Source organism: Ammospiza nelsoni, chromosome 12 (genome assembly GCF_027579445.1).
Source record: "Ammospiza nelsoni isolate bAmmNel1 chromosome 12, bAmmNel1.pri, whole genome shotgun sequence".
NCBI classification, from domain to species: Eukaryota; Metazoa; Chordata; class Aves; order Passeriformes; family Passerellidae; genus Ammospiza; species Ammospiza nelsoni.
In genome coordinates this window covers 10,714,995-10,735,586 of record NC_080644.1, presented here as the reverse complement: position 1 = coordinate 10,735,586, position 20,592 = coordinate 10,714,995, and the positions used below count along the sequence as shown (strand labels likewise).

At 41.3% G+C, this 20,592-nt stretch overlaps 2 protein-coding genes across 5 annotated transcripts in view; both read left to right on the top strand.

The window, feature by feature from the left end:
• On the top strand, positions 1–4,406 carry LOC132078693 (protein FAM83D-B-like). Its single transcript, XM_059480981.1, has 4 exons — positions 1–450; positions 1,397–1,564; positions 2,150–2,274; positions 2,497–4,406. The coding sequence occupies exons 1-4, from the start codon at positions 1–3 to the stop codon at positions 2,885–2,887; spliced, it is 1,134 nt and encodes a 377-aa protein (XP_059336964.1). The 3' UTR covers positions 2,888–4,406.
• A 1,767-nt stretch (positions 4,407–6,173) lies between these two features.
• The window catches only part of DHX35 (DEAH-box helicase 35), a 30,915-nt gene continuing 16,496 nt past the window's right edge, over positions 6,174–20,592 (top strand). Inside the window, exons 1-12 of one of the 4 annotated variants that reach the window (XM_059480977.1) lie at positions 6,174–6,223; positions 7,581–7,708; positions 8,103–8,195; positions 8,341–8,418; positions 9,971–10,075; positions 10,984–11,045; positions 11,678–11,747; positions 12,335–12,394; positions 14,265–14,377; positions 14,544–14,640; positions 15,715–15,873; positions 17,705–17,915. In XM_059480977.1, the coding sequence (XP_059336960.1) occupies positions 6,184–6,223; positions 7,581–7,708; positions 8,103–8,195; positions 8,341–8,418; positions 9,971–10,075; positions 10,984–11,045; positions 11,678–11,747; positions 12,335–12,394; positions 14,265–14,377; positions 14,544–14,640; positions 15,715–15,873; positions 17,705–17,915 (1,216 nt within the window). In that variant the 5' untranslated portion in view covers positions 6,174–6,183. Of the gene's footprint in view, positions 6,224–7,574; positions 7,709–8,102; positions 8,196–8,340; positions 8,419–9,970; positions 10,076–10,983; positions 11,046–11,677; positions 11,748–12,334; positions 12,395–14,264; positions 14,378–14,543; positions 14,641–15,714; positions 15,874–17,704; positions 17,916–20,592 lie in introns of all 4 variants that reach the window. The other 3 variants (XM_059480976.1, XM_059480980.1, XM_059480978.1) reach the window with 3 other exon arrangements.

Here is a 20,592-nt window from a genome sequence, read left to right as displayed (position 1 = left end):
ATGGCCAACGCGTCGCAGTGCCTGGAGGAGGGCTCGGGGCGCTGGCCGCCGCCGGCCGGGCCGTACAGCGAGGCGCAGCGGCTGGCGCTGGAGGAGCTGGTGGCGGGCGGCCCCGAGGCGCTGCGCGCTTTCCTGCGGCGGGAGCAGCTGCCGCCCTTCCTGTCGGAGCCCGAGGTGCAGGACATCGCTCGGGCCGCGCTGCCGCCCGCCGCGGGCCCGGAGCCGGCGGCCGAGCCGTCGGCCGGAGCCTCGCTGGACGCCTCGTCGCTCACCTACTTCCCCGAGCGCTCGGAGCTGGAGCCGCCCGCGCTGGAGCTGGGCTGGCCGGGCTTCGCCAGCGGCGCCTTCCGCGGGCTCACGCGGGTGGAGGCGCATTTCCAGCCCGGCTGCGGGGACAGCATCTACGGCTGCAAGGAGGCGGTGCGGCGCCAGATCCGCTCCGCCCGGCAGGTCAGTGAGCGAGCGAGCGAGTGATTGACTGACTGACTGACTGACTGACTGACTGACTGACTGACTGACTGACTGAGTGCCCGCGGAGCGCCCGCTCCCGCTGTGCGGCTTCCCGGGGCCGCCTCGTCCTTCTCCGCTTTCTCTTACTTACATACCCTTCCGTTTTAAAATACTCTCCTGTTTCGTATTGCTTTATGTCTTCTCCACCAACTTTGGTAGTTATTTTTTAATCAGGTTAATCATTTGCCGGCTTTCTCCTCCCCCCATTCTGCCGAATGGGCTCTCTGGGTGCCGCTGAGTTCTCTCGGAGTTGGCACCCGTGAGCGATAAATCCGGAGTGCCCATTCCCGGCTCGCTTCCCCATCCTGCAGAGGACCCACGGCAAATCCTGGGGTTCAGTCCATGGGGGAGATCTGCGGGGGTAGGAGCTGGCTCTCAAGGGATGTTTTATTCAGATCTTAACTTGAAATATGAGAATCTGAATAGTGAGGTGAAGATGAACCTGACGTTTATCTCAAACAGAGAGCTGAGATATAAAGAGCAGTCAGACGCTGGTGGTTTTGGGTTTTCTTGCTGTTTCTTTTTATACTTGAAAAGTTGGAAGATGGGAAAACTGTAGTATTGTAAGTAAGCTCAACTTTTTCTTCTGGCAATGCTTTTGAGGAAAAGAAATCTGTTCTTTTGAAAAAAAGAAAGAATAAAAGAAAAAGACCTCTCCTGCTTAGGAAGAGATCAAATTTGCCTAACATAGGGCAAAACCAAGCTTCTAGCTCTATCTCAGGGTGAGGAAGAATACTCTTTATCACAGAAGACTGTGCCATGTTCCAATACCACATGAAAAAAAGGCAGGGGGGAGCATTTAATTTGAAACTCAAATTTCTCATGTGCTATCTCCTTTGCAATGCTGTGGAAACAGCCTAATGGTTTCTTCTGAAACTCTTTTCAGATGATTGCTCTGGTTATGGATTCCTTCACAGACACTGATATCTTCACAGACATCTTGGAAGCCTGTAGCCAACGGCAAGTTAAAGTGTATATCCTTCTAGATCAGTCTTCATTTTCCCACTTTCTAAAAATGTGCAAGGATCTGGGAGTTGACCTTGAGCAGGAAAAGGTGAGCTTTGTCATATTTATAGGGGTAGGGAACTGATCATCTTATGGCTGTAATCTTTAAGCTGTGAAGAAATTATTATACTTGCTGCCACAACTTAAAATGGGTGTTATGTAGCTCCAGCTCAATCTTGGAAGATTTAACTATTCCTACATAAGATAGTAATTAATAGAAAATCTGAAACCTTAGTAATTGGATGTTACAGCTGCTTTCTGAGTACAAATACTAATTGAAAGTTCAAGGAAATGCTGGAGGAATGTCCGGTTCCTAAAGCATGACTGGAGTTGCTTGGGCTTGTCGAGACTTTGAGGGATGAGGGAGAAGCAGGTTCTCAGGAGTCTGTGGAATTTGGATCCTGATGATTTGGTGACAGGAATTTTCACAGTCCCATTCTGCACAGTCAGTTTATGGGTTTGCCCCTTAATGTCACCTCTTTGCCTACAAAAACAAGACAAAATCCTCACTTTGTTCCCTGTGGTGACTCTTGTGCCAGTGCACAGTTCATCAGGGACGGTTGTTGCTGTGTTACTCCTTTAATGCAATAGTTGAAATTTGCAGTGCACCTGACTCTTGCTGTGTCATTAACAGTTGATGAGGGTTCGGATTATCACGGGGAGCACGTACTGCACCAGGTCAGGCACCAAAATCATTGGAAAAGTCCGTGAAAAGTTCATGTTGATTGATGGCATTAGAGTGACCACAGGCTCCTACAGGCAAGTGCCAATTTCTTTCTCTTGCTTTACATGATTTCTCTGCATAGAAAGGAAAACTGATCAGATTTTATGACCAACATTTATCCTTAAAGGAGCCCACTGCTCATCAGTTGGGTTGTAAAAACAACATAACTAAATGTGGTGAAGGGGAATTTCCAGTGAATACTTTCTTTACTGATTATTTGGAATTAACTCATCATTTTCTCACTCTTCCTTTGCTAGTTTTACGTGGACAGATGGGAAGCTGAACAGCAGTAACATTTTGATCCTGTCAGGCCCAGCAGTTGCACACTTTGACCTGGAATTTCGGATTCTTCATTCACGGTCAAAGCCCATCAACCTCCAAGAGTTTTCCAGCTGCAAGAAGAACAGGGTGTGGGACCAGCTGTTCAGGATAACAGTGGCTTCCAGAGACATGACCAGGGAACACTTCCTGAGAATGGAATTTTTGTATCTGAGAGCATTTGTAGGAGAGCTGAAGAGGAAGAGGAGCTGGCTGCACGCCTCCAGGGAGGCAGTGTACAGCCCAAATAACACACTGCACACCTCTCCCCCGCTGACTAAGAGGAATGGCTCCCTGGTTATGAGGCCACACTGGATCATAGAGAGATGATCTGCATGTCCATGCAGAGCAAGCAGCACAACCTCAGGAACCACGTCTGTCCATCCCTGCCCAGCACTCTCCTGCAGTGTGTTTGTGAGGGCAGCTGGGAAAGAAACCTCAGACTGACAGAAAGTGAAACTGGAATTGTGGCTTTGTTTGAAGAATATTATACAGCCATTATTGACTTCTACTATTCTGTTAAATTTTCATTTCTCAACCTGTTCGTGCATGTTTTAAGCTGATGGGTTGGCAGTGTCATAGCTAAGTAGCTCAACCCTTTTTTGTTTTTTGTTAAGAAATCTAGGTATTGAAATTCATATTGCTTGAAAGTCTGTTCCAAGATGAAAGCAGGCTCTGAAATCAGCCTTGGTCTTGTAGAAACTCTCCACCAACTGGTTCATGACACAAACCAGGAGTAATCCTAATCTAGAAGCCAGTAGGTCAGTACCACACTATTACTTGTCAAATGTTACATTTTCTTCATACAAAGCTATGCTGGCAGGCAGAATGAGCTAATGTGTCAGCAAACAAGGCTTTAGTGTGACTGAATTTCAAATGGCCTTTGTATTAGACCGGTTGGATTGCTGGGCATCATGCAATAAATGTGTGAGGGATAATATTCTAAAGGACCCCCATGTTTGTAGGAGAGCCAAATGAGACCAATTCCTTGCCATTACCAGACAGACTTTTTGTTGTCTTTGTGGCTGCTGCTGCTGTCTGGTTTAGTGGAAAAAGCTGAGTAGATCTGAAATCTGTAAAGCTGCTGCCTCTTCACAGAAGTCCTAATTTCACCAGAAATGCAATGACACAGAAGTCAGTGTCAGAACCATTTTTAAGGTGTCTTGGAAGCTCAATTTTTTATTATTATTTTTTAATCCATTCATTTCTGGAGGGAAAAAATCACCCGCAAATGAATAAGCTATCCTCCCAAACAGCTGCACATTGAGGCACTGAAGTTCCAGCAGCCTGCCAGTGCAGATACTCATTAGCCAAAACAATGTTTATCATTTCTCAATTGTTCTTGTGGCTCTTCTACTGCAAAATACTCAGATATGTGCTTGTGTGAGTGTCTTGTGGGTTCTGGGCTTCAGAGGGGAAGGTTAAAACCTGGCAGAGGAATTTCAGCTAAACAGCAGCAAGGTGACATTAAACGGGACAGATGGAGCTTACAAAAATGTACATTGCAAAAATGTACATTGCAAAAATGTACTGATTAGTATGCAACTAATCTGGGCCCTCTTTCTTCTGCTCTGACAATCATGGAAATGTAATCATTCAGGCTCTCCTAATCTGTAAATATTCAATAGCTCATAGCTTTGTACTATTAACTTCCATCCAGATGTAAAGAAACTTGAAATATGTATTTTTATTCTTAGCTATATTTTCCATAAAGGCAAACCCCATACAATGTTGAACTCTATGCAAAATACTCTTTGTGCAGTCTTATTTTCATAATAATTATCTGTATATATTTTCTCAAGCATAACTTCTCCACTTTGTTATTCATCTCATTACTTTAATAGGCAGCTCTTTCCATGTGGGATTTTTTCTCAACGATTACTAATATATTGATGATACAAAATACTGTGAGTTGTGTTTATTTTTGATAGTGTGGACTTAATATCAAAAGTGCATTGAAACATATACTTAGAACCTTAAAGAACATCATAATTATAACTTAATAACCTCTTTTACGTGTGGTTACTCAGCAAGTGACCAGGGAGGCAGAGTGTTGTGAGGTACAGTTTGTGTTAATCACCATAACTGCACTGCTAGTGTGGGAAGTTATAAGAATATAAGATGTGATTAGATTTTTTTTCCCCATAAGCATGAATATATGACAGTATTACTAAACTTATTAGAAACAGTTTGGGCTTTCAATTTTTTATATTTCCTTTAGCTTCTACTTAATTAACTGAAAGCCTACATTAAGTTTGATTCAATATTAACTTCCATGGGCTTTCATGGGTGTGTTTGTGGTTTAAACAGGCTGTAAGCAGCCTGTGGTGGGGCACAGCTGTATCTATTCATTATTAGTGTGATAATTTTCTTTGTTGTCCTTCAGCTGCCTGGTGTAAAGTGCAGCAGCTGTGGAGGCATCCTTCATTGGAGAAGGCATCAGCTCTAATTAATTACTTAATGAGCAGGGACTTTAGGGCAGTGATCTTTCGACCCTGTTAAATGCTCCCCCAGGTGACCACAGAAAGGGATGGGTTGGAAAAGACATTAAAGCTGATCTCATCCCAACCCTTGCCATGAGCAGGGACACATTTCACTCTCCTAGATTGCTCCAAGCTCTGTCCAACCTGGCCTTGGACACTTCCAGGAATCCAGGGGCAGCCCCAGCTTCTGTGCCAGGGAATAAGGTGCAAACCTGATCCCAGTTTGCACCTTATTCCCTTATAGTCCACTGTTCCTTGGCCAGGCACTGCCAAGCCACCCACCTGCACTGCAGTTTGCTGGGCAGTAGCTGTTACTCAGTGCTGACAGGAACTCTGGTGTCTCTTGGTTGTTGCAGATTTTTGCCTTGTGAGGGAAGAAAGGCACAGGGAATGTGAAAAACGCCAATCACTTGTTTTTAAAATTTTAAAAGTTTAATAGTAATAAAATTATAAAAATAGTGATACAATTCAAGTAATAATAATTTGGACAATTTAAATTAGTACAATATGAGGCGATAGAAACAAAGAGCTACGGATGTCCAGGTACCTTTTTCTGGGCAGCACAAGCCTGAAAAAGGAACCACGTTTACAGAGGATTAACCCTTAAAAGCAACAGCCTGTTGCATATTCATACACCTCATACATGATGCATAAATTTCATTCAAATACAGGATTCTGTCTGGTCAGTGTCAGCTGCTTCCCCTCAGGGCTGAGTGAGGCAGGAAGAAGTTAGTTTCTCCTGATAATGGAGCAACAAATTCTCTTCCTCTGAAAGATTTAGGTGTCCTGTGGCTACTATCTCAGTGCGAGTCCCTTCTTTAGAAAAAAAAAGTATCCTACATAGCATAGTTTCTATTTTAACATTGTTATAACCTAAAACTATATTTAACACACTACTTAAGGGAATTAACACAGCATAACTTTCTAACACAACACACATAATATTAATTTTAATATTTGCGAAAAGCCAATCATAAAATACACATTTTTCACAGAAAGAAGGATTTCACATATCCGCCATGGGCCGAAACCTTCGGGCCCTACGCGTGAGGGGAGGGCCCGAGGGGGGGGGGGGGCACGGTCTCCATGGCAACGCGGGCCGCGTCACGTGGGCGCCGCTTCCGGCCGCCCTCTCACCCCAAGATGGCGGCGCCCGTGGGGCCGGTGAAGTTTTGGAAGCCGGGTGAGGGATGCGGGGGTGCGGGATGTGGGGGTACGAGGCACGGAGTCCCGCCGCGGGCTGTCCGCGGTGAGGGGTGCGGGGAATGGAGCTCTGCTGGCCGTGCTGAGGGGTGTGGTGTGGGGGACAGAGCTCCGAGCTCCTGGCCGTGATGAGGGGTGCGGCGCTGCCCCCCTTGGCTGTTGGGGTCGCTGGCGCGTTTACAGCGAAGGGCAGCAAGGCTCTGAAAGGATTCGAGAACGTGTCTTATGGAGAGCGGCAGCTGGGTTTGCTTTGTGTCCAGAAGAGGAGGATTAGGGGTGACCTCATCGCTCCCTAAACTCCCTGACGGGAGCTGTGCTGAGCCGGTTCCTTCTGCTGTGTCTGCCGTCAGAGAACCGGGGAAATTGCCTTAAACCGAGACACAGCATTAGCTATTATAATTTTTATTTCACTGTTCGGGTTGTCAGGCATTGCAATAATTTCCCGGGGAATTGATGGAGTCACCATCCGTGAGGGTTTTTAAGAGGAGTCTGAGTCCGGTGCTGGGTGTTGTGGTTTAGGGATTACAGTGGTGGTGATGGTTGGGCTGGGTGATGGTGAAGGTCTTTTCCAGCCTTGATGATTCCATGAGGGCAGTGGGGAAATGGCTGTCCCCTCCTTGCCGCAGCACAGGGGGTGTTTGTGGCTCTGGCTGGATGCTCCCCAGAATGGGGTGGCAGGGGAGGGGATGGAGGGGGTGCTTTGTGGGGTGGGTGTGCTGCCCTTTGCCGGGGTCTCCAGGGGATGTGAAGTGTGCAGGGGGATCCCAAGGAGTTCTGAGGGAGGAGCAAAATCCTGGCCATGGTTTGGAATAACCGTGGTTAACACCAGGGAGAGCAGCTCTGAGAGAAGCACCTTGGAAATAATGTTGATAATTGTTGATTTGTGGTAGAACTGCTTGGCAGCTCTGGAAAGGACTAACCTTTTAACAGTGGGAGAATTGCAAACAAGGAAATCCTACAAAACAAGGGAATCCTCCTCTTTGCTCTCAGACTTTCCTGGTTGAATCTGCAGCTGGAGATGACCCATTCTATTACTGAGATGAGTTTTTGTCTCTGGTTCCCTTGTGTGATTCCACAGTTTCAGTTGTTAGTAGCTTTGTGATAGCTTGCAGCAGGAATAAATCAAGTTTCAGTTCCTGAGGTAAATTCAGAGCTGAAGTGAGGGGTCATATCCCTTTTTTATTGTTAGGTAATATTTCAATTGCTTTCACAGAAAAATTTTTGTTTTCTTTTTATATTCCTACGTGTATGAAACATATTTTTTTTAGCTGTATTGTGATACAGCAGACAGATGTGTGTTGTTCCAGTTAAAATTCACTCCTGTTGTGTAGGCTCAGAGGGTCCTGGTGTCAGTGTCTCGGAGGAGAGGCAGAGCCCTGCTGAGAGCAGCGCTGTCACTGTCATCTACAACCCCTATGCTTCCCTCTCCATTGAACAGCAAAGGCAGAAGCTGCCTGTTTTTAAGGTACAGGAGTTCTTTTTGATGTATTAAATGTGTTGTATGATGCCTGGTTCTTGTGGTTTTGTTTGTTTTGTTTTTTTTTTTTTTTTTTAAGAGCAATATGAAATCCCTTTGCAACATAAATAATAATTTTATGGCTTTGCTCTCTATTTATTGGAATTTATTGTCCTGTTTGGCAAGTGTAAGTGACAGTTCTAAGGGTTTTGTTGATGGATGTTATTTACTATATACTGTACATGTAATTTGTAGATTTTAAAGGACTGTTTAGCTTTTGGCAGTGAACTCCATGTAACAAGAAGTTACTGTGTCTGCCAGATATGTAAATATTATAGTTTTAATTGTTTTCTTATTTTTGTACAATCTGCTTTTTATGTTTAAATGTCATCTTCTCTTTCAGCTCAGAAATCACATACTTTACCTAGTGGAGAACTACCAGACCCTGGTGATTATTGGGGAAACAGGATGTGGGAAATCAACACAGATTCCCCAGGTAAGTGTCTGTGTGGCTTGGTGAAATCAGGGGATTTTCCATGGAATATTGAGCAGAACCAGGTAAAAACACAAAGTGTGAGGAGCCAAAACCTTGGTGTAAGCACAGCATGACAGTGTCTCTCTCTCCCCTGTGTTGTTTGCAGTACCTGGCAGAAGCTGGCTGGACAGCTGAAGGCAGAGTTGTTGGGGTGACACAGCCTCGTCGGGTCGCTGCAGTTTCAGTGAGTGTCCCCATCTCTCAGTCTGCTGCCATTAGAGCCTCCAGTGTATCAGCAGGTTTTGCTGAACAGCAGGAATCTGCATGAGCTCCTGAAGGAAAAGATGCTTCTGCTTGTCTAAGAGCTGCTGGTGTCACACACTGAATTCTACCTGATTAGTGGGTCTGGCCAAACATTCCAGCATTCCAGGACTGCAGATGTAGAAGCTTTGAAGTAAAACTGACTGATGTCAGCAGAACTGTGTGCAGAACTTAGGGCTGAGCTGTGATTGACTCAGGACTAGAACTGTGCTTGTGTGACCCTCAACTTCTTTCACAAGGTGAAACAGTGATGTAAATCTGCATTTAGTTGTGCAGCCAGTGGAAGAAACAAGAGGTTGTGTGCCTCTTTCTAGGTTTTTGATATTTTTTTGTGTTTAGTTTTTGTTGTTTTTATGGGGTGTGGTTTTTTGTTTCTCCCTGTAAAAATGTCAGGCAGAAGGAGAAACAGTTTTATTATGAGAAATTTTTGCATATACATATTTTGTCTTGAAGAACATAACATCATCTGTGAGGGGGAAAAGGAGATGCTGAGGGCAATGACTTCTCTCTGGTAGCAGCATGCACAGAAACATCCACTGCTTCTTTGTCTTCACAACTGCTGCCAGGCTTTCTTGTGGGTGAAGTTTCTGCTGCAGCACTCTTTTTATACAGAGAGCTGAGGTGCCATTTTATAACCCTCATTTTGCCTGTTCTCTGTAATATAATAAATGGTATCTACAACACACCAGCATTTTCCTCAGTAAATACTATAGATCCAGGATTCCCTGACCAGATCCAGCCTGGTTAAGGGGACAGTCTCTAGCAGAGCTCTGCATCCTGTGCTTTGGGCAGTCTGCCTGCAGTGTCCTCCCTTTTCTCCTTCATAGGGCATCCAGCTGACAGAGCACAAGTTTTACAGGAGATGTTGTGAGTGCTGCAATGATTTCTCACAGCAAACTCTCTTCTCTTCTCCCTTTCATGTCTCAATGCGTCATTTTTAAGCCTAAAATAGAAAGATTATTCCGTTCAGGCTTAGTACATGGACACAGCAGGGTTTTTCTTTGAGGCTGTTGTTGCAGCCTGCCTGGACTGTGGCTGTTACAGGAGATGAGAAATATAACTGATGATTTATTGCTTTGTCCTGAAGTGAAAATGATATTTTATTTTAATAGGTGATATATTTGCTCTCCCATCTAGAGCATGGGAGTTGCTAGAAATAAAGATAGGTAGCTGCAAAGATGTAAAGCATAGTTTAGAAATTCTTGCACTTCTCTTTGCATTATCCAGATTGACAATTATTCTGAATTCTTGGGCTCAAAGTGATAAGATTCCAACTGAAATCATGAACTCACTGCCTGTAGGCATGGGCTAGAGTGTCACTCAAACTCTGACACTAACTTGTGGCTGGAATTCTACAGGGACTAATTCATGTCTTGTGGAGTTTTATGGTGTCTTTAGATGTCTTTGTAGCTTGTCATGACACAAGCCTGAAGGGTGCTGGGCTGTCTGTTGCTCATGAGGATCTCTTTTCTCAGGTTGCAGGCCGTGTTGCTGATGAAAGAGGGGCAGTGCTGGGACATGAGGTTGGATATTGCATCCGCTTTGATGACTGCACAGACCCACAGGCCACAAGAATTAAGGTGAAACACCAACAGTGTGGGGTTACTCTGAAGAGATTAGTTGAAACTCTTCAAGTTCTTCTGCAAAACTAATTGATAACCTTGTAATTCTTTTGCAAAATTAATGAGAACCTTGTGATGCCCACTCAAGAGAATAGGTGACATTTCAGTTTCCCAAGTGGGTACCCCAAAATTGTGCTTGAAATGGCAGTGGCAATCCAAACCTTAATAAAATGAGTACCTGTTTTATTCTGATAGTCTGACAAGCACCATTTTAAATCTAGAGGACAATTTCAGGGTATGGCCAGCTGTTGGTGCAGCACTGGTGTGACCTGGGTGTCACTCAAAGTCATAGGGAAAGGCTGCAGTGCATCACAGATTAAAAGTATCCTCCCCTAACAAGAGATTTTGATTAAAAGCACAGATAAAACCCAAGATGAGTAGGCTGAGAGATAATTTGGTGGATTAAATAGCAACTTTGCAGCTGTTTTTCAGTGCTATGAGCAATGTGAGTGTTGCTTGTGTTCTGCAGAAGAGAATTTGCTTTAGTTGTGCTGGAACAGCAGTGATGATAAATGAGACAATTTGCTTTGTGATTTTTTTTTTTTTCAGAGGATGGTTCCTTTTACAGTGAAAGAAATGGAGATATTTGTTCATTAAATAGAGCTGAATTTAATTTTTTAAAGCATGATTATTCATTTAAAGTTGGAAATTTGGAGGGTTTTACCATCAATTCTTACTTAGTTCAAGACCACAGTTGCAATCACAGTCTAATTTGATAGATCATTAGAAAGTTAAAGGCCAGGAAACATTCAGGCAAAAGCCTACAATACAAAAGCATCTATAAAAATCACAGTTAGTGGAGACTATATGATAAAGATTTTTTTTTTGCTTTTTTTTTTTTTTTTTTTTTTTGCATTCACTTCTAGTTTCTAACTGATGGTATGCTGGTGAGGGAAATGATGGCTGATCCTTTGTTAACAAGATACAGGTAAGAAAACATGAAAAGTTTGGTACAAACCTGCTTTTTTCAAGCTACTATGATAGCAGTTTTTATAGATTATTAGTGGTTATTAAAAATTAAATACCAAAAAATGAAAATTATTGTAGAACTCTGACTTCTTTATGTTGTAAAAATGATATTGGTTTGCAGCAACAACATACTGTTGTTAGTTGATCATTGCAACACCAAAACCAACAGGATTTGATGCTGTAGTTTTGAGACAAAAGCTAAGGGGGCCTTATGGAGTCTGAATTGTTTCATTTCCTAATTTTAGATTATTTTTTCTTCCTTATACTAATAAAACAAACCAACAACAAACAGGCTTTTCTCATATCCAGAAAACCTATGCAGTACAGTAAACACAGACTTGTTTTCTTCTCCTCCTTTCCTAAAACTAGCCTGATTAGAGAACAGTGTGTATGTCCCATGTGATGTCAGGTACATTTTTCTCCCTCATTCACTGCTGCAAGCTTTTTGAACTTCCCCAGTTCTGTGAGTGGCTGTGAACAGTAACAGTCCAGCAGCAGATTTCAAATAACGGTGTTTCTAGAGGACAGGGAGACACTGATTCTAGTGTCAGTCAAGTAATTTCTGAAACTTTACCTTTCTCCTTTTTTCAGTGTCCTCATGCTGGATGAAGCTCATGAAAGGACTCTTTATACAGACATTGCCATTGGCTTACTAAAAAAGGTAATTCTTTTTTAATTCACTGTAATTTTAGTTTGGTAATTTTAATACAGCTCTCTGTAACTGTTTTAATTTCCATCCTTTTCATTCAACCTCTGATCCTGATGGCTGATAATTGAGGGAGTGTGATTGCTGCTTCCTCATTTAGGGAGTGTGATTGCTGCTTCCTCATTTATCCTGCAGCCTATTGTACATACCCAGCTATTTAATTTGGTCATCTGACATTGAGGATCCTCTGTTTCTTTCCCCTGATGCTGAAATGTCTCCTTAGCTGATAGTTCCAAAAATACACTGTTGATTCTGCTGCTGCTGATCATGTGAAGGGATCTGATTGGGGCTTGTTGCTGACTTTCAGCCTACTAAAGATCTGACTCCCACCAGAAATCAAGAGTAAATGAAAATAACTGACTGAATGCCCTTAAAATAAATACATAAAACTCCAGACTTGTGGGGTGATATGGCTGCTTCATTCATCACCTGTCTTGTAGTTTTACAGAGAGGTTTCTAGTAATCTGGATTCTTTAAATCCTGGTTCTAGTCTTGCATTTCAGAAAGCATTTTTAACTCTGGCTGTTGTTGGTCTCTCCCAGGTCCAGAAGAAGCGTGGGGATCTTCGCCTGATTGTGGCTTCAGCCACCTTGGATGCAGAGGTACAGCTCAGAGATTTGGGGTGAAGTGAGGTGACATTAGGTGACAGCTCCACTACTATTCATGTACAGTTTATCCTCTGTGCTGCTTGGGTGGTTGCAGGAAAAAATCTGCTGTAGTTCAGTTGCTCTGTTTGGTTTTCATGTTCTATCAGCAAACTGTTTTGGCTGTGAATTTAAATATGAATCTGCTTTTTATGTATTGATGTATTTTTTCTCCATATTTGTATTCTTTATAAAAATATGTTCTCTTGGCTTAATTTATTAAGGGACATTTAGCCCAGTTTTGCTGATAGAAATAACTAAATAAAAATAAGTGATGAACTAATAGATTTAATATCAGTGAGATCTTACTACATCCCTAATTGACTCATAGCCTGTGGACACTTATGTAAACTTAGTTAAAACATCCTGAATTTAATTTTGAGTAGGAAGAGCAGAGGAACTCTTAGAGCTGAGCAGTTTCACCCAGCCCTGTGTCCTGCTTGTAGCAGCAGCAACAGGAGATGCTGTTTAGGGGGAGCACGTGAGGCTGTGCCCCTGCTGTGGGTCTGTTCAGTGTGAGCTGCCTCAGCAGCTGCAGTAGTTGTAGTACAGATATTACTCAGCACCTTCCTGCTGTTTCCCTCTACTCTGTGTTTATGGACCTGCTGTTTGTTCATTGTCTTTGATTCTGCAAGTCTCCAGGACGCCATGAGTAATTTTCAGGAGTTTGCCACCTGCTGTATAATGAAGTACTTGGTCTAATCCTTTCAAACCTGTTAGTTTCATCAAGGATCTCCCAGTTCTTGTACTGGGGGTTTGTGTTTTAAAAAACACCCCCAAAACCAGTTTTACATTTACTTTGTCATCTTTGATTCTATAAACCTCAGCTGTGTCTTTTCAACTTTGTGCTCCCCAAGCAGAGCCTTTTCAGTCTCCCCTTTTGACAGCTATTCCATCTCCTATATCATGTTCATTCCTTTTCTCCATTTTTCCAAACTGCTCTTAATAAGATGTGAGAGCTTACACATGGCACTGAAGGTGTGGGCACACAGATATTTCCTTTAATGGCAAATACCATATGCCATGAATATTGGTAGTGTGCTGTGCTCTGGTAGTGTTTGCACTGCTGTATATTCTGTACATTACAATGCAAAATTTTAACTGCCAGAAACCACATTTCAAATAGATGACAGTTAATCTAAAATGAGTTAATACAAGCAAAATGATTGGTGTGACTTTATTAATATTTTTTTAATACAGAGAGTTGATGGTTATCTCTACAATGCTCATAAAAGTTGAGATGAATTATATGGGTCCTTAAGTTCCATCTTTTGCTGTTATTTATTGAAAATACTTCATGACAATAGATCTAAATTTATGAAGGTGTCACAATACATAAATCAAAAACTTTCATAAATCATGCCTAACTCTGCTTTTACAAAATGACATCTTGGTGTTCAGTAAGGGCTGTAAAATTTACTCACCCAAAAATGGATGAGAATATGCAGGCTCTGCACAAACCTTTTTGCACCAATTATTTCTAAGTTCTTCATAGCTTTGACTTTGCTAATTTGATAGATTTAGCTTCCAGTTAAAAGTTTATTTATCTTCTTTTTCCAACTGTAGCAGCTGAGATAATTAATTTTATTTCCCTTTCCAGTTTTTACTTCTCAAAATAATAAGCATGCAGTGCTATTTGTGCTAAATGCCTGAACCCTGGACAGAATAGAAGGCAACAAAATCAAACTTTGACATTTTTTATTTGGCAGTATCAAATTGATGAAGTAAACATCCAAGTAGTAGTAATTTAACTTCTTTGTCTCTTTAGGTTTTTCTCTCCATTCTTTGAAATGTCAAACTGAAAGTGTTTGCTTTTATTTTAATGTAGAAATTCAGGGATTTCTTCAATCAAAATGATACCGGTGACCCCAGCAAAGACACCAGTGTGATCCTGACTGTTGAGGGGAGGACATTTCCAGTGGACATCTTTTACCTGCAGAGGTGTGTTCCTGTCTGCTCTTGGCAGTAGTGACACTGTGCTGCTGTGCTATCATTTTGTCTAGGTCAGAGCTCTGGTGTCCCAAAGCTGCTCTGTTTGTCCCTGCTGGAGGGGAGCAGTCTGTGCCTATTTTTCTGCTCATGTCTCTGCTGTTTTCTCTCCCCATAGCCCTGTTCCTGACTACATAAAATCAACTGTGGAAACTACAATGAAAATTCACCAGATGGAAAATGATGGTGATATACTGGCATTTTTAACTGGCCAGGTATAGACATAAGCAATTTTTTTTTTTTTGCTTTACAGTGCTGTATTGTGAACTTTGCAAAGCTGCCTCAGTCTCCTGAGGCTTTCTTTAGTTGTGCTTACTTTATTCTTAGTAAAGATGACAAACATTTCTCTATTGATGGGAGCAAAACTAGGCCAGTCCCAAAGATGTGAAGGCAATATATGGCCTGAATTTATCTAAGCTAGTGATGAATGACAGTTTTTGTCATTTAATGTTGTATTTCTCAGCCTTATTAGTGAGTGGAATTCTGTGTGGTTTGCTGGTGCAAGTCACACATAGCCAGTTGTTAAATTGACAGTGAGTCATCATTAATACTTAAAGCAAATGGAATTTCCATTTGTTATGCTTAACATCTGAAGTGTTTGACAGAAAAACAAATTGCCATGAGATCAAAATGTACTGGTCTCTTCTGCTCTATTTGTGCTTGTCAGCTCACTTTGCAGCTGGGAAGAGCAAATGGGAGGCAGCTCATTTCTGCAGTGAGGAGCTACCTTGAAGAACTTCAGTAACATCTTGCATATTTTCAAAAGCAATTCCTCATCCCCTTTATTGATTTCACTTTGGAATAATGAATTTGCATTTTCATGAGGCAGTGTTTGAACATTTTGATTTCTGTCTTTAAGAGTGAGATGCCACAGCTGAGATCAAACATGAAGCTGAGCAGGAGGTGTCAGTGCTGTTCCTGTGCCATTCCTGATCCAGGCCCCCAAAATATTTTTGCCTGCCATTTTGCTCTCACCAGTTGAGATAGACAGGAAAATTAACTTGCTCACTCCTAAGCTTGGTTCAGTCCTTCCCCATGATTTTGCTCATGTGTTTGTGATATGACATTGACTCAAATAACAGTGAACACAAACATGTATATAAAACTTTATTTATTCTTGATAGCAATTTATCTTAAGAATATTACAGCATGGAGAGAGCTGGTCAAAATCCCGGAGTTTGGACAATTACAGTGGTATTATTTGGTGCAGTTTCTGTATCTAGGTGACAGGAATGTGCTGTTACAGTGCAGCCTGTCTCACTGTGTGCCCTGTGCTGCTGTGGCTGCAGGAGGAAGTGGAGACTGTTGTTTCCATGCTCATAGAGCAGGCTCGGGCCCTCGCTCGCACCGGGATGAAGAAGCACCTCCGTGTCCTGCCCATGTATGCTGGGCTGCCTTCTCCTGAGCAGCTGAAAGTCTTTGAGAGGGTCCCTCACACTGTCAGGAAGGTGAGCTCTTGTGTCTCTCTCAATTTCCACCCCACAGAATGATGTCTGCAGCACACAGGTTGCATTTATCAGGTTCATATCATGGGTTCTGTCAGCTTTCAGACTAGGAACCAAGAATATGTTCCCTGGCTTCCCTTTGCATCTTTGATCACTCCTAGACATGTCAGTTCCAGCTCTCTGTGCCTCATCAACTCTGCAATTTTTCAGCGTCTCCATACAACTTTGTATTTGTCTTCTTACCCTCTGAACTCCTCTGCTTTTACTTTTTTCTTTCTTTTTGTGATATAAATGTCCATGGCTGTTTTCAACCAGTAGTAGAAAAATTGGTGACAGAGTGGGTAAGTGCTCTATTTTCATCTAAGGAACAAGTTCAAGCTTATTTGATTTTAGTGGAAAAAAAAAGCTTTGTTTGACTTCTGTAAGTCTTGTTTAGACATTTAATGTCACAGAAGTATATAATTGGAAGTGATTAGTGCTTTCTGCTTATGCAGAGCCTGTGTTTGGGCTGAAATAAGCTGACAAAACTACACCAAGGTGATTTGTAATTCTTGTACCTGCTGTAGTTTGAGAGATGAAATTGTTCATCTGCCACTGAAGAACATTTCATATAAATACTTCTCTCTGGGATATGACATTAGTCAACTTTCAAAATTTACTCTTTAATTTCAGGTGAAATAAGCATTAGATTTCCCACTGTTGTCTGGGAACAATTATTTTATTATTTTAGGGCATACATACGTAAGTGAATCCCTACAGGAATGCTGAATGTGGAACTCTTAATCAGCTCTGTTCCCCTCCTATCTCCCACCTCATTCCTTACATAGCTTTGCATCTTCCCACCTCACCTTACATAGCTTTGTGAGTGTACAAAGAATAGTTCACTGTAACTGAGAAGCAGAAAGAAAACATTCTTAGTTTTGTGAAAAACGCCAATCACTTGTTTTTAAAATTTTAAAAGTTTCATAGTAATAAAATGGTTATAAAAATACTAATACAATTAGAGTAATAATAATTTGGACAATTTGAATTAGGACAATATGAGACAATGGAGACACAGAGTTATGGATGTCTGGGTACCTTTTTCTAGGCAGCACAAGCTCGAAAAAGGACCCACGTTTACAGAGGATTAACCCTTAAAAGCAACAGCCTGTTGCATATTCCTACACCTCATACATGATGCATAAATTCCATTCAAACACAGGATTCTGTCTGGTCAGTGTCAGCTTCTTCCTCTGAATCCTGACTGTGTCTTCATGGCAGAGTGTGGCAGGAAGAAGTTAGTTTCTCCTGATAATGCAGCAATAAATTCTTTTTCTCTGAAAGATTCAGGTGTCCTGTGGCTATCTCAGAGTCCTTTCTTTAGGAAAAAAGTATTCCTACATAGCATAGTTTCTATTTTAACATTTTGTTATAACCTAAAACTATATTTAACCCACTAGTTAAGAGAATTAATACAGCATTACTTTCTAACACAAGATATAATATTCATTTTAATATTTGTGAAAAGCCAATCATAAAATACACATTTTTCACAGTTTGCTACACAAGAACACTTGATTTACAGTCAGTTAATCTTTTTCTCTGCAAACACTGCCAAAGATTTTCTCTGCAAACACTGCCAAGCTCTTCTTTTATGAAGAGAGAATAAATTTGAATAAGGAAGTGGTTATGAAGCTGTGAGAAACTGGGCTTATTTCAAGGTGACAGCTCTTTCTGCTGCTTCTACTGTATCATTGTGTGCTCCTGTGTGTGTTGTGGACCTGTCCCTGGCTGTATTGGCTGATGGGCTCACTGAGAGCTCACAGGATCCTCTCTGTGCCCATCCCTGCAGGTGATCGTTGCCACCAACATTGCCGAGACCTCCATCACAGTGCACGGCATCGCCTTTGTCATCGACTGTGGCTTCGTGAAGCTGCGTGCCTACAACCCCAGGACGGCCATCGAGTGCCTGGTGGTGGTGCCCGTGTCCAAAGCCTCGGCCAACCAGCGGGCGGGGCGGGCCGGCCGCAGCCGCTCCGGGAAGTGCTACCGGCTGTACACGGGTGAGGGCTCCGGGCTCCTGCTCTGCACGGGCTGCTCGTGCAGGGCGGGGGTAGGGAGAGAGGGCCGTGCTTGTTCATTCAGTGTCCTGGTTTAGGGCAACTTTGTTAAAGAATCTGCAAAGGAGGGCCCCTCCAGAAAGCAAAACCCACACGGCCCCTCCCCCCAACCGGTTCGGGAAAAAATTCTTTGGAGAGAGGTGGAAAGAACCTGTTTGTTTACCAGACACACCACCCCCCAGCACACAAAATTAACAATACCCGATGACACCGCTCTGAGAAAGATGACAAAATCAGAAAGTCTCTTTCGGGGGTGGTTGCTCTGTTCTCAGTGCCTCTGGTGCTGGGGCAGCTGCTGCAGCCGAACGGTGTTCCCGGGTCCCAGTCCGGAGCAGGTTCGAGATGGTCACAGAAACAGGAGAGGAGAAACAGTCCAGGAAGGAATTTGGACTGTTTAGCTAAACTAGCTAATAAGCAGAGGCCAAAGCAGTGCAGAAGCGAGAGCAGAAAAGAGAGCAAGCAAAGCAGCAAGCTGAAAGCAAGAAGTGAAAAACAGCCCTATGCACTGCCCGTCTCTGTGTCCCTGATAAGAGAAACCCAAACAAAACTTCCACTCTTCAGAGTCGGTCTTAAAGGCACAGAACAGATGAATGGGAATACAAGCATCATCACATCACCCCAGGACATTCAGCAAAGGAACAATAGTTCCATTTGTTGTGTCATGGTCGCTGTTACTAATGAAGGAGTGGGATTACTTCTGGGTTAAGAACCATTTATTATTTAGATAAATGTTAGTTTTAGAGGTTGTGAGATTTATGAGATTAAGTAGCTGGTTATAGTTCAAGACTAGTCACAAGTTTCTTCGTTACAGAGTAATATAGAACTTTCTAGTTATATATTTATAGAATATATATAAATTCTATATAATATCCATATTATATAACTATAATATTTATATATTAATAATATATAATTCTATATACATTATATTACATTATAATATTACATTATACATTATAATATTACATTATATATTTATATATATAGCAATAATGAAATACATAAAATCATAATACTATCTTATTCAAATTATATAAATATAATATCTTATATCAGTATAAATATCAATCTATAATTAATACAATATATTCATAAGCACAATACTTTATACTAATATATCAATTTCATATTAATATATAACATATAAATATATAACATATTAATATATTAACATATCAATTTTATATTATTATACTAATATTTTATATTATCTTAATATATTAATATTTTATATATTATATATAATTAAATTATATAAATAATATAATTTATATAATGTAATACAATTCTATTATATTCTATATTTTTATATAATATATAACTTTCTAGTTATATATTTATAACTATTTATATACTTTGTAGTTTAATGGTTATAAGATGTTATAAGCTTTATTTTGTTTTTTTAACTTGTCACTTTTACTTCTACTGCGCTGTGGATACTTTTATCTAATAGGCTGCTGTTGTACATATGCACGTTTCTATTATACCTTCTAAACTCTTATTCTTATATAGCTTATTCTGTATAACCTCTACACTACATATATATAACCTATATTATCTATATAAACTCACCCCTGCATTATAAATCCTTCACTATCTTATCAATACAGTTTCTCACTTACTTATGGTATATTTGCTTACAACTATAGGAACATAAATTTATGATTTTTCTGTTTAATGTTTGTGTATTGTATTTTTACATTAGTTTAAGCTTCTTCTGAGGTTGTAAATCAAATTCTTTAGTATCTGTGAAAGTTTCTATTTTTCTGATTCCACAGTTGTTCCTCTGGCTTCTTTAGAAATACCTCGTTTTTATGTGCTAGGTGTTAGAAACTGAGTCTTTTTGTGACTCAGAAGCACAAATGGGGCAGACAGCAGTTGCAGACATGAAATGTTGATGCAGCTCTTAAAAGTGGTGAGCTTATTAGGAAGTTTGTTCTTTAAGGATTTTGGTTTCTGAGCAGTTTCAGCTTTTTCCACTTACCAGTATTATAATCTCTCTTCTCTGACTGAAGTCTTTATAGACCTTGCATTTAACAAAAGGGCTCTGGAAATCCTTTATGTAATTCAGAGAAAACTTTGTGTCTCTGTTTTTCCTAGGAATAGCTGCCAACCCCAAATTCTTCCCTTGAATCAATGACCCTGGCAGTGCACAAAAATTGCTGTTATAAATAAATCTCTTGGCTACCTCACACTGTCCAGAGAGCTGCAATCAAAGTGTCTGTTCTCAGCTGCTTAATGAGAAAAGGCTTTGCAGCTGAACACTCCCATTGCTGATGGGCTTCAGGTCCCCTCTAGTTTTACTGGAGCTCTGAGATGTTGGAGATGAAGCATTTTCCTTTAAAATGTGTTTGTGCTTGCCAGCAGTTGCCACATTAAACCAAGCCATGATTTATGCCCTGAATTTATATGCATCCAGTAAGAATCAGGAGAAAATATGTGCTACAGAGTATCCCAAGCTTACAAAGCTTTGTGAGTGTTTTATTAGAGAAACCATGACTACACTGAAGATATTTTTGTGTGCTCAAGAGCTCAAGGTCTAGGGAATGCTTTAAGAAGTGGTTTAAAGGAGGAAAAAATAAAAAAGAAAAGAAGAAATTGCACAGAGTGAACAACAGCA

Excerpts from the sequence above, each read along its gene's own strand:
- LOC132078693 (XM_059480981.1), top strand. The coding sequence starts at position 1 with ATGGCCAACGCGTCGCAGTGCCTGGAGGAGGGCTCGGGGCGCTGGCCG. Across the intron at positions 451-1,396 it reads AGATCCGCTCCGCCCGGCAG|ATGATTGCTCTGGTTATGGA; the intron begins GTCAGTGAGCGA and ends AACTCTTTTCAG. Across the intron at positions 2,275-2,496 it reads GTGACCACAGGCTCCTACAG|TTTTACGTGGACAGATGGGA; the intron begins GCAAGTGCCAAT and ends TTCCTTTGCTAG.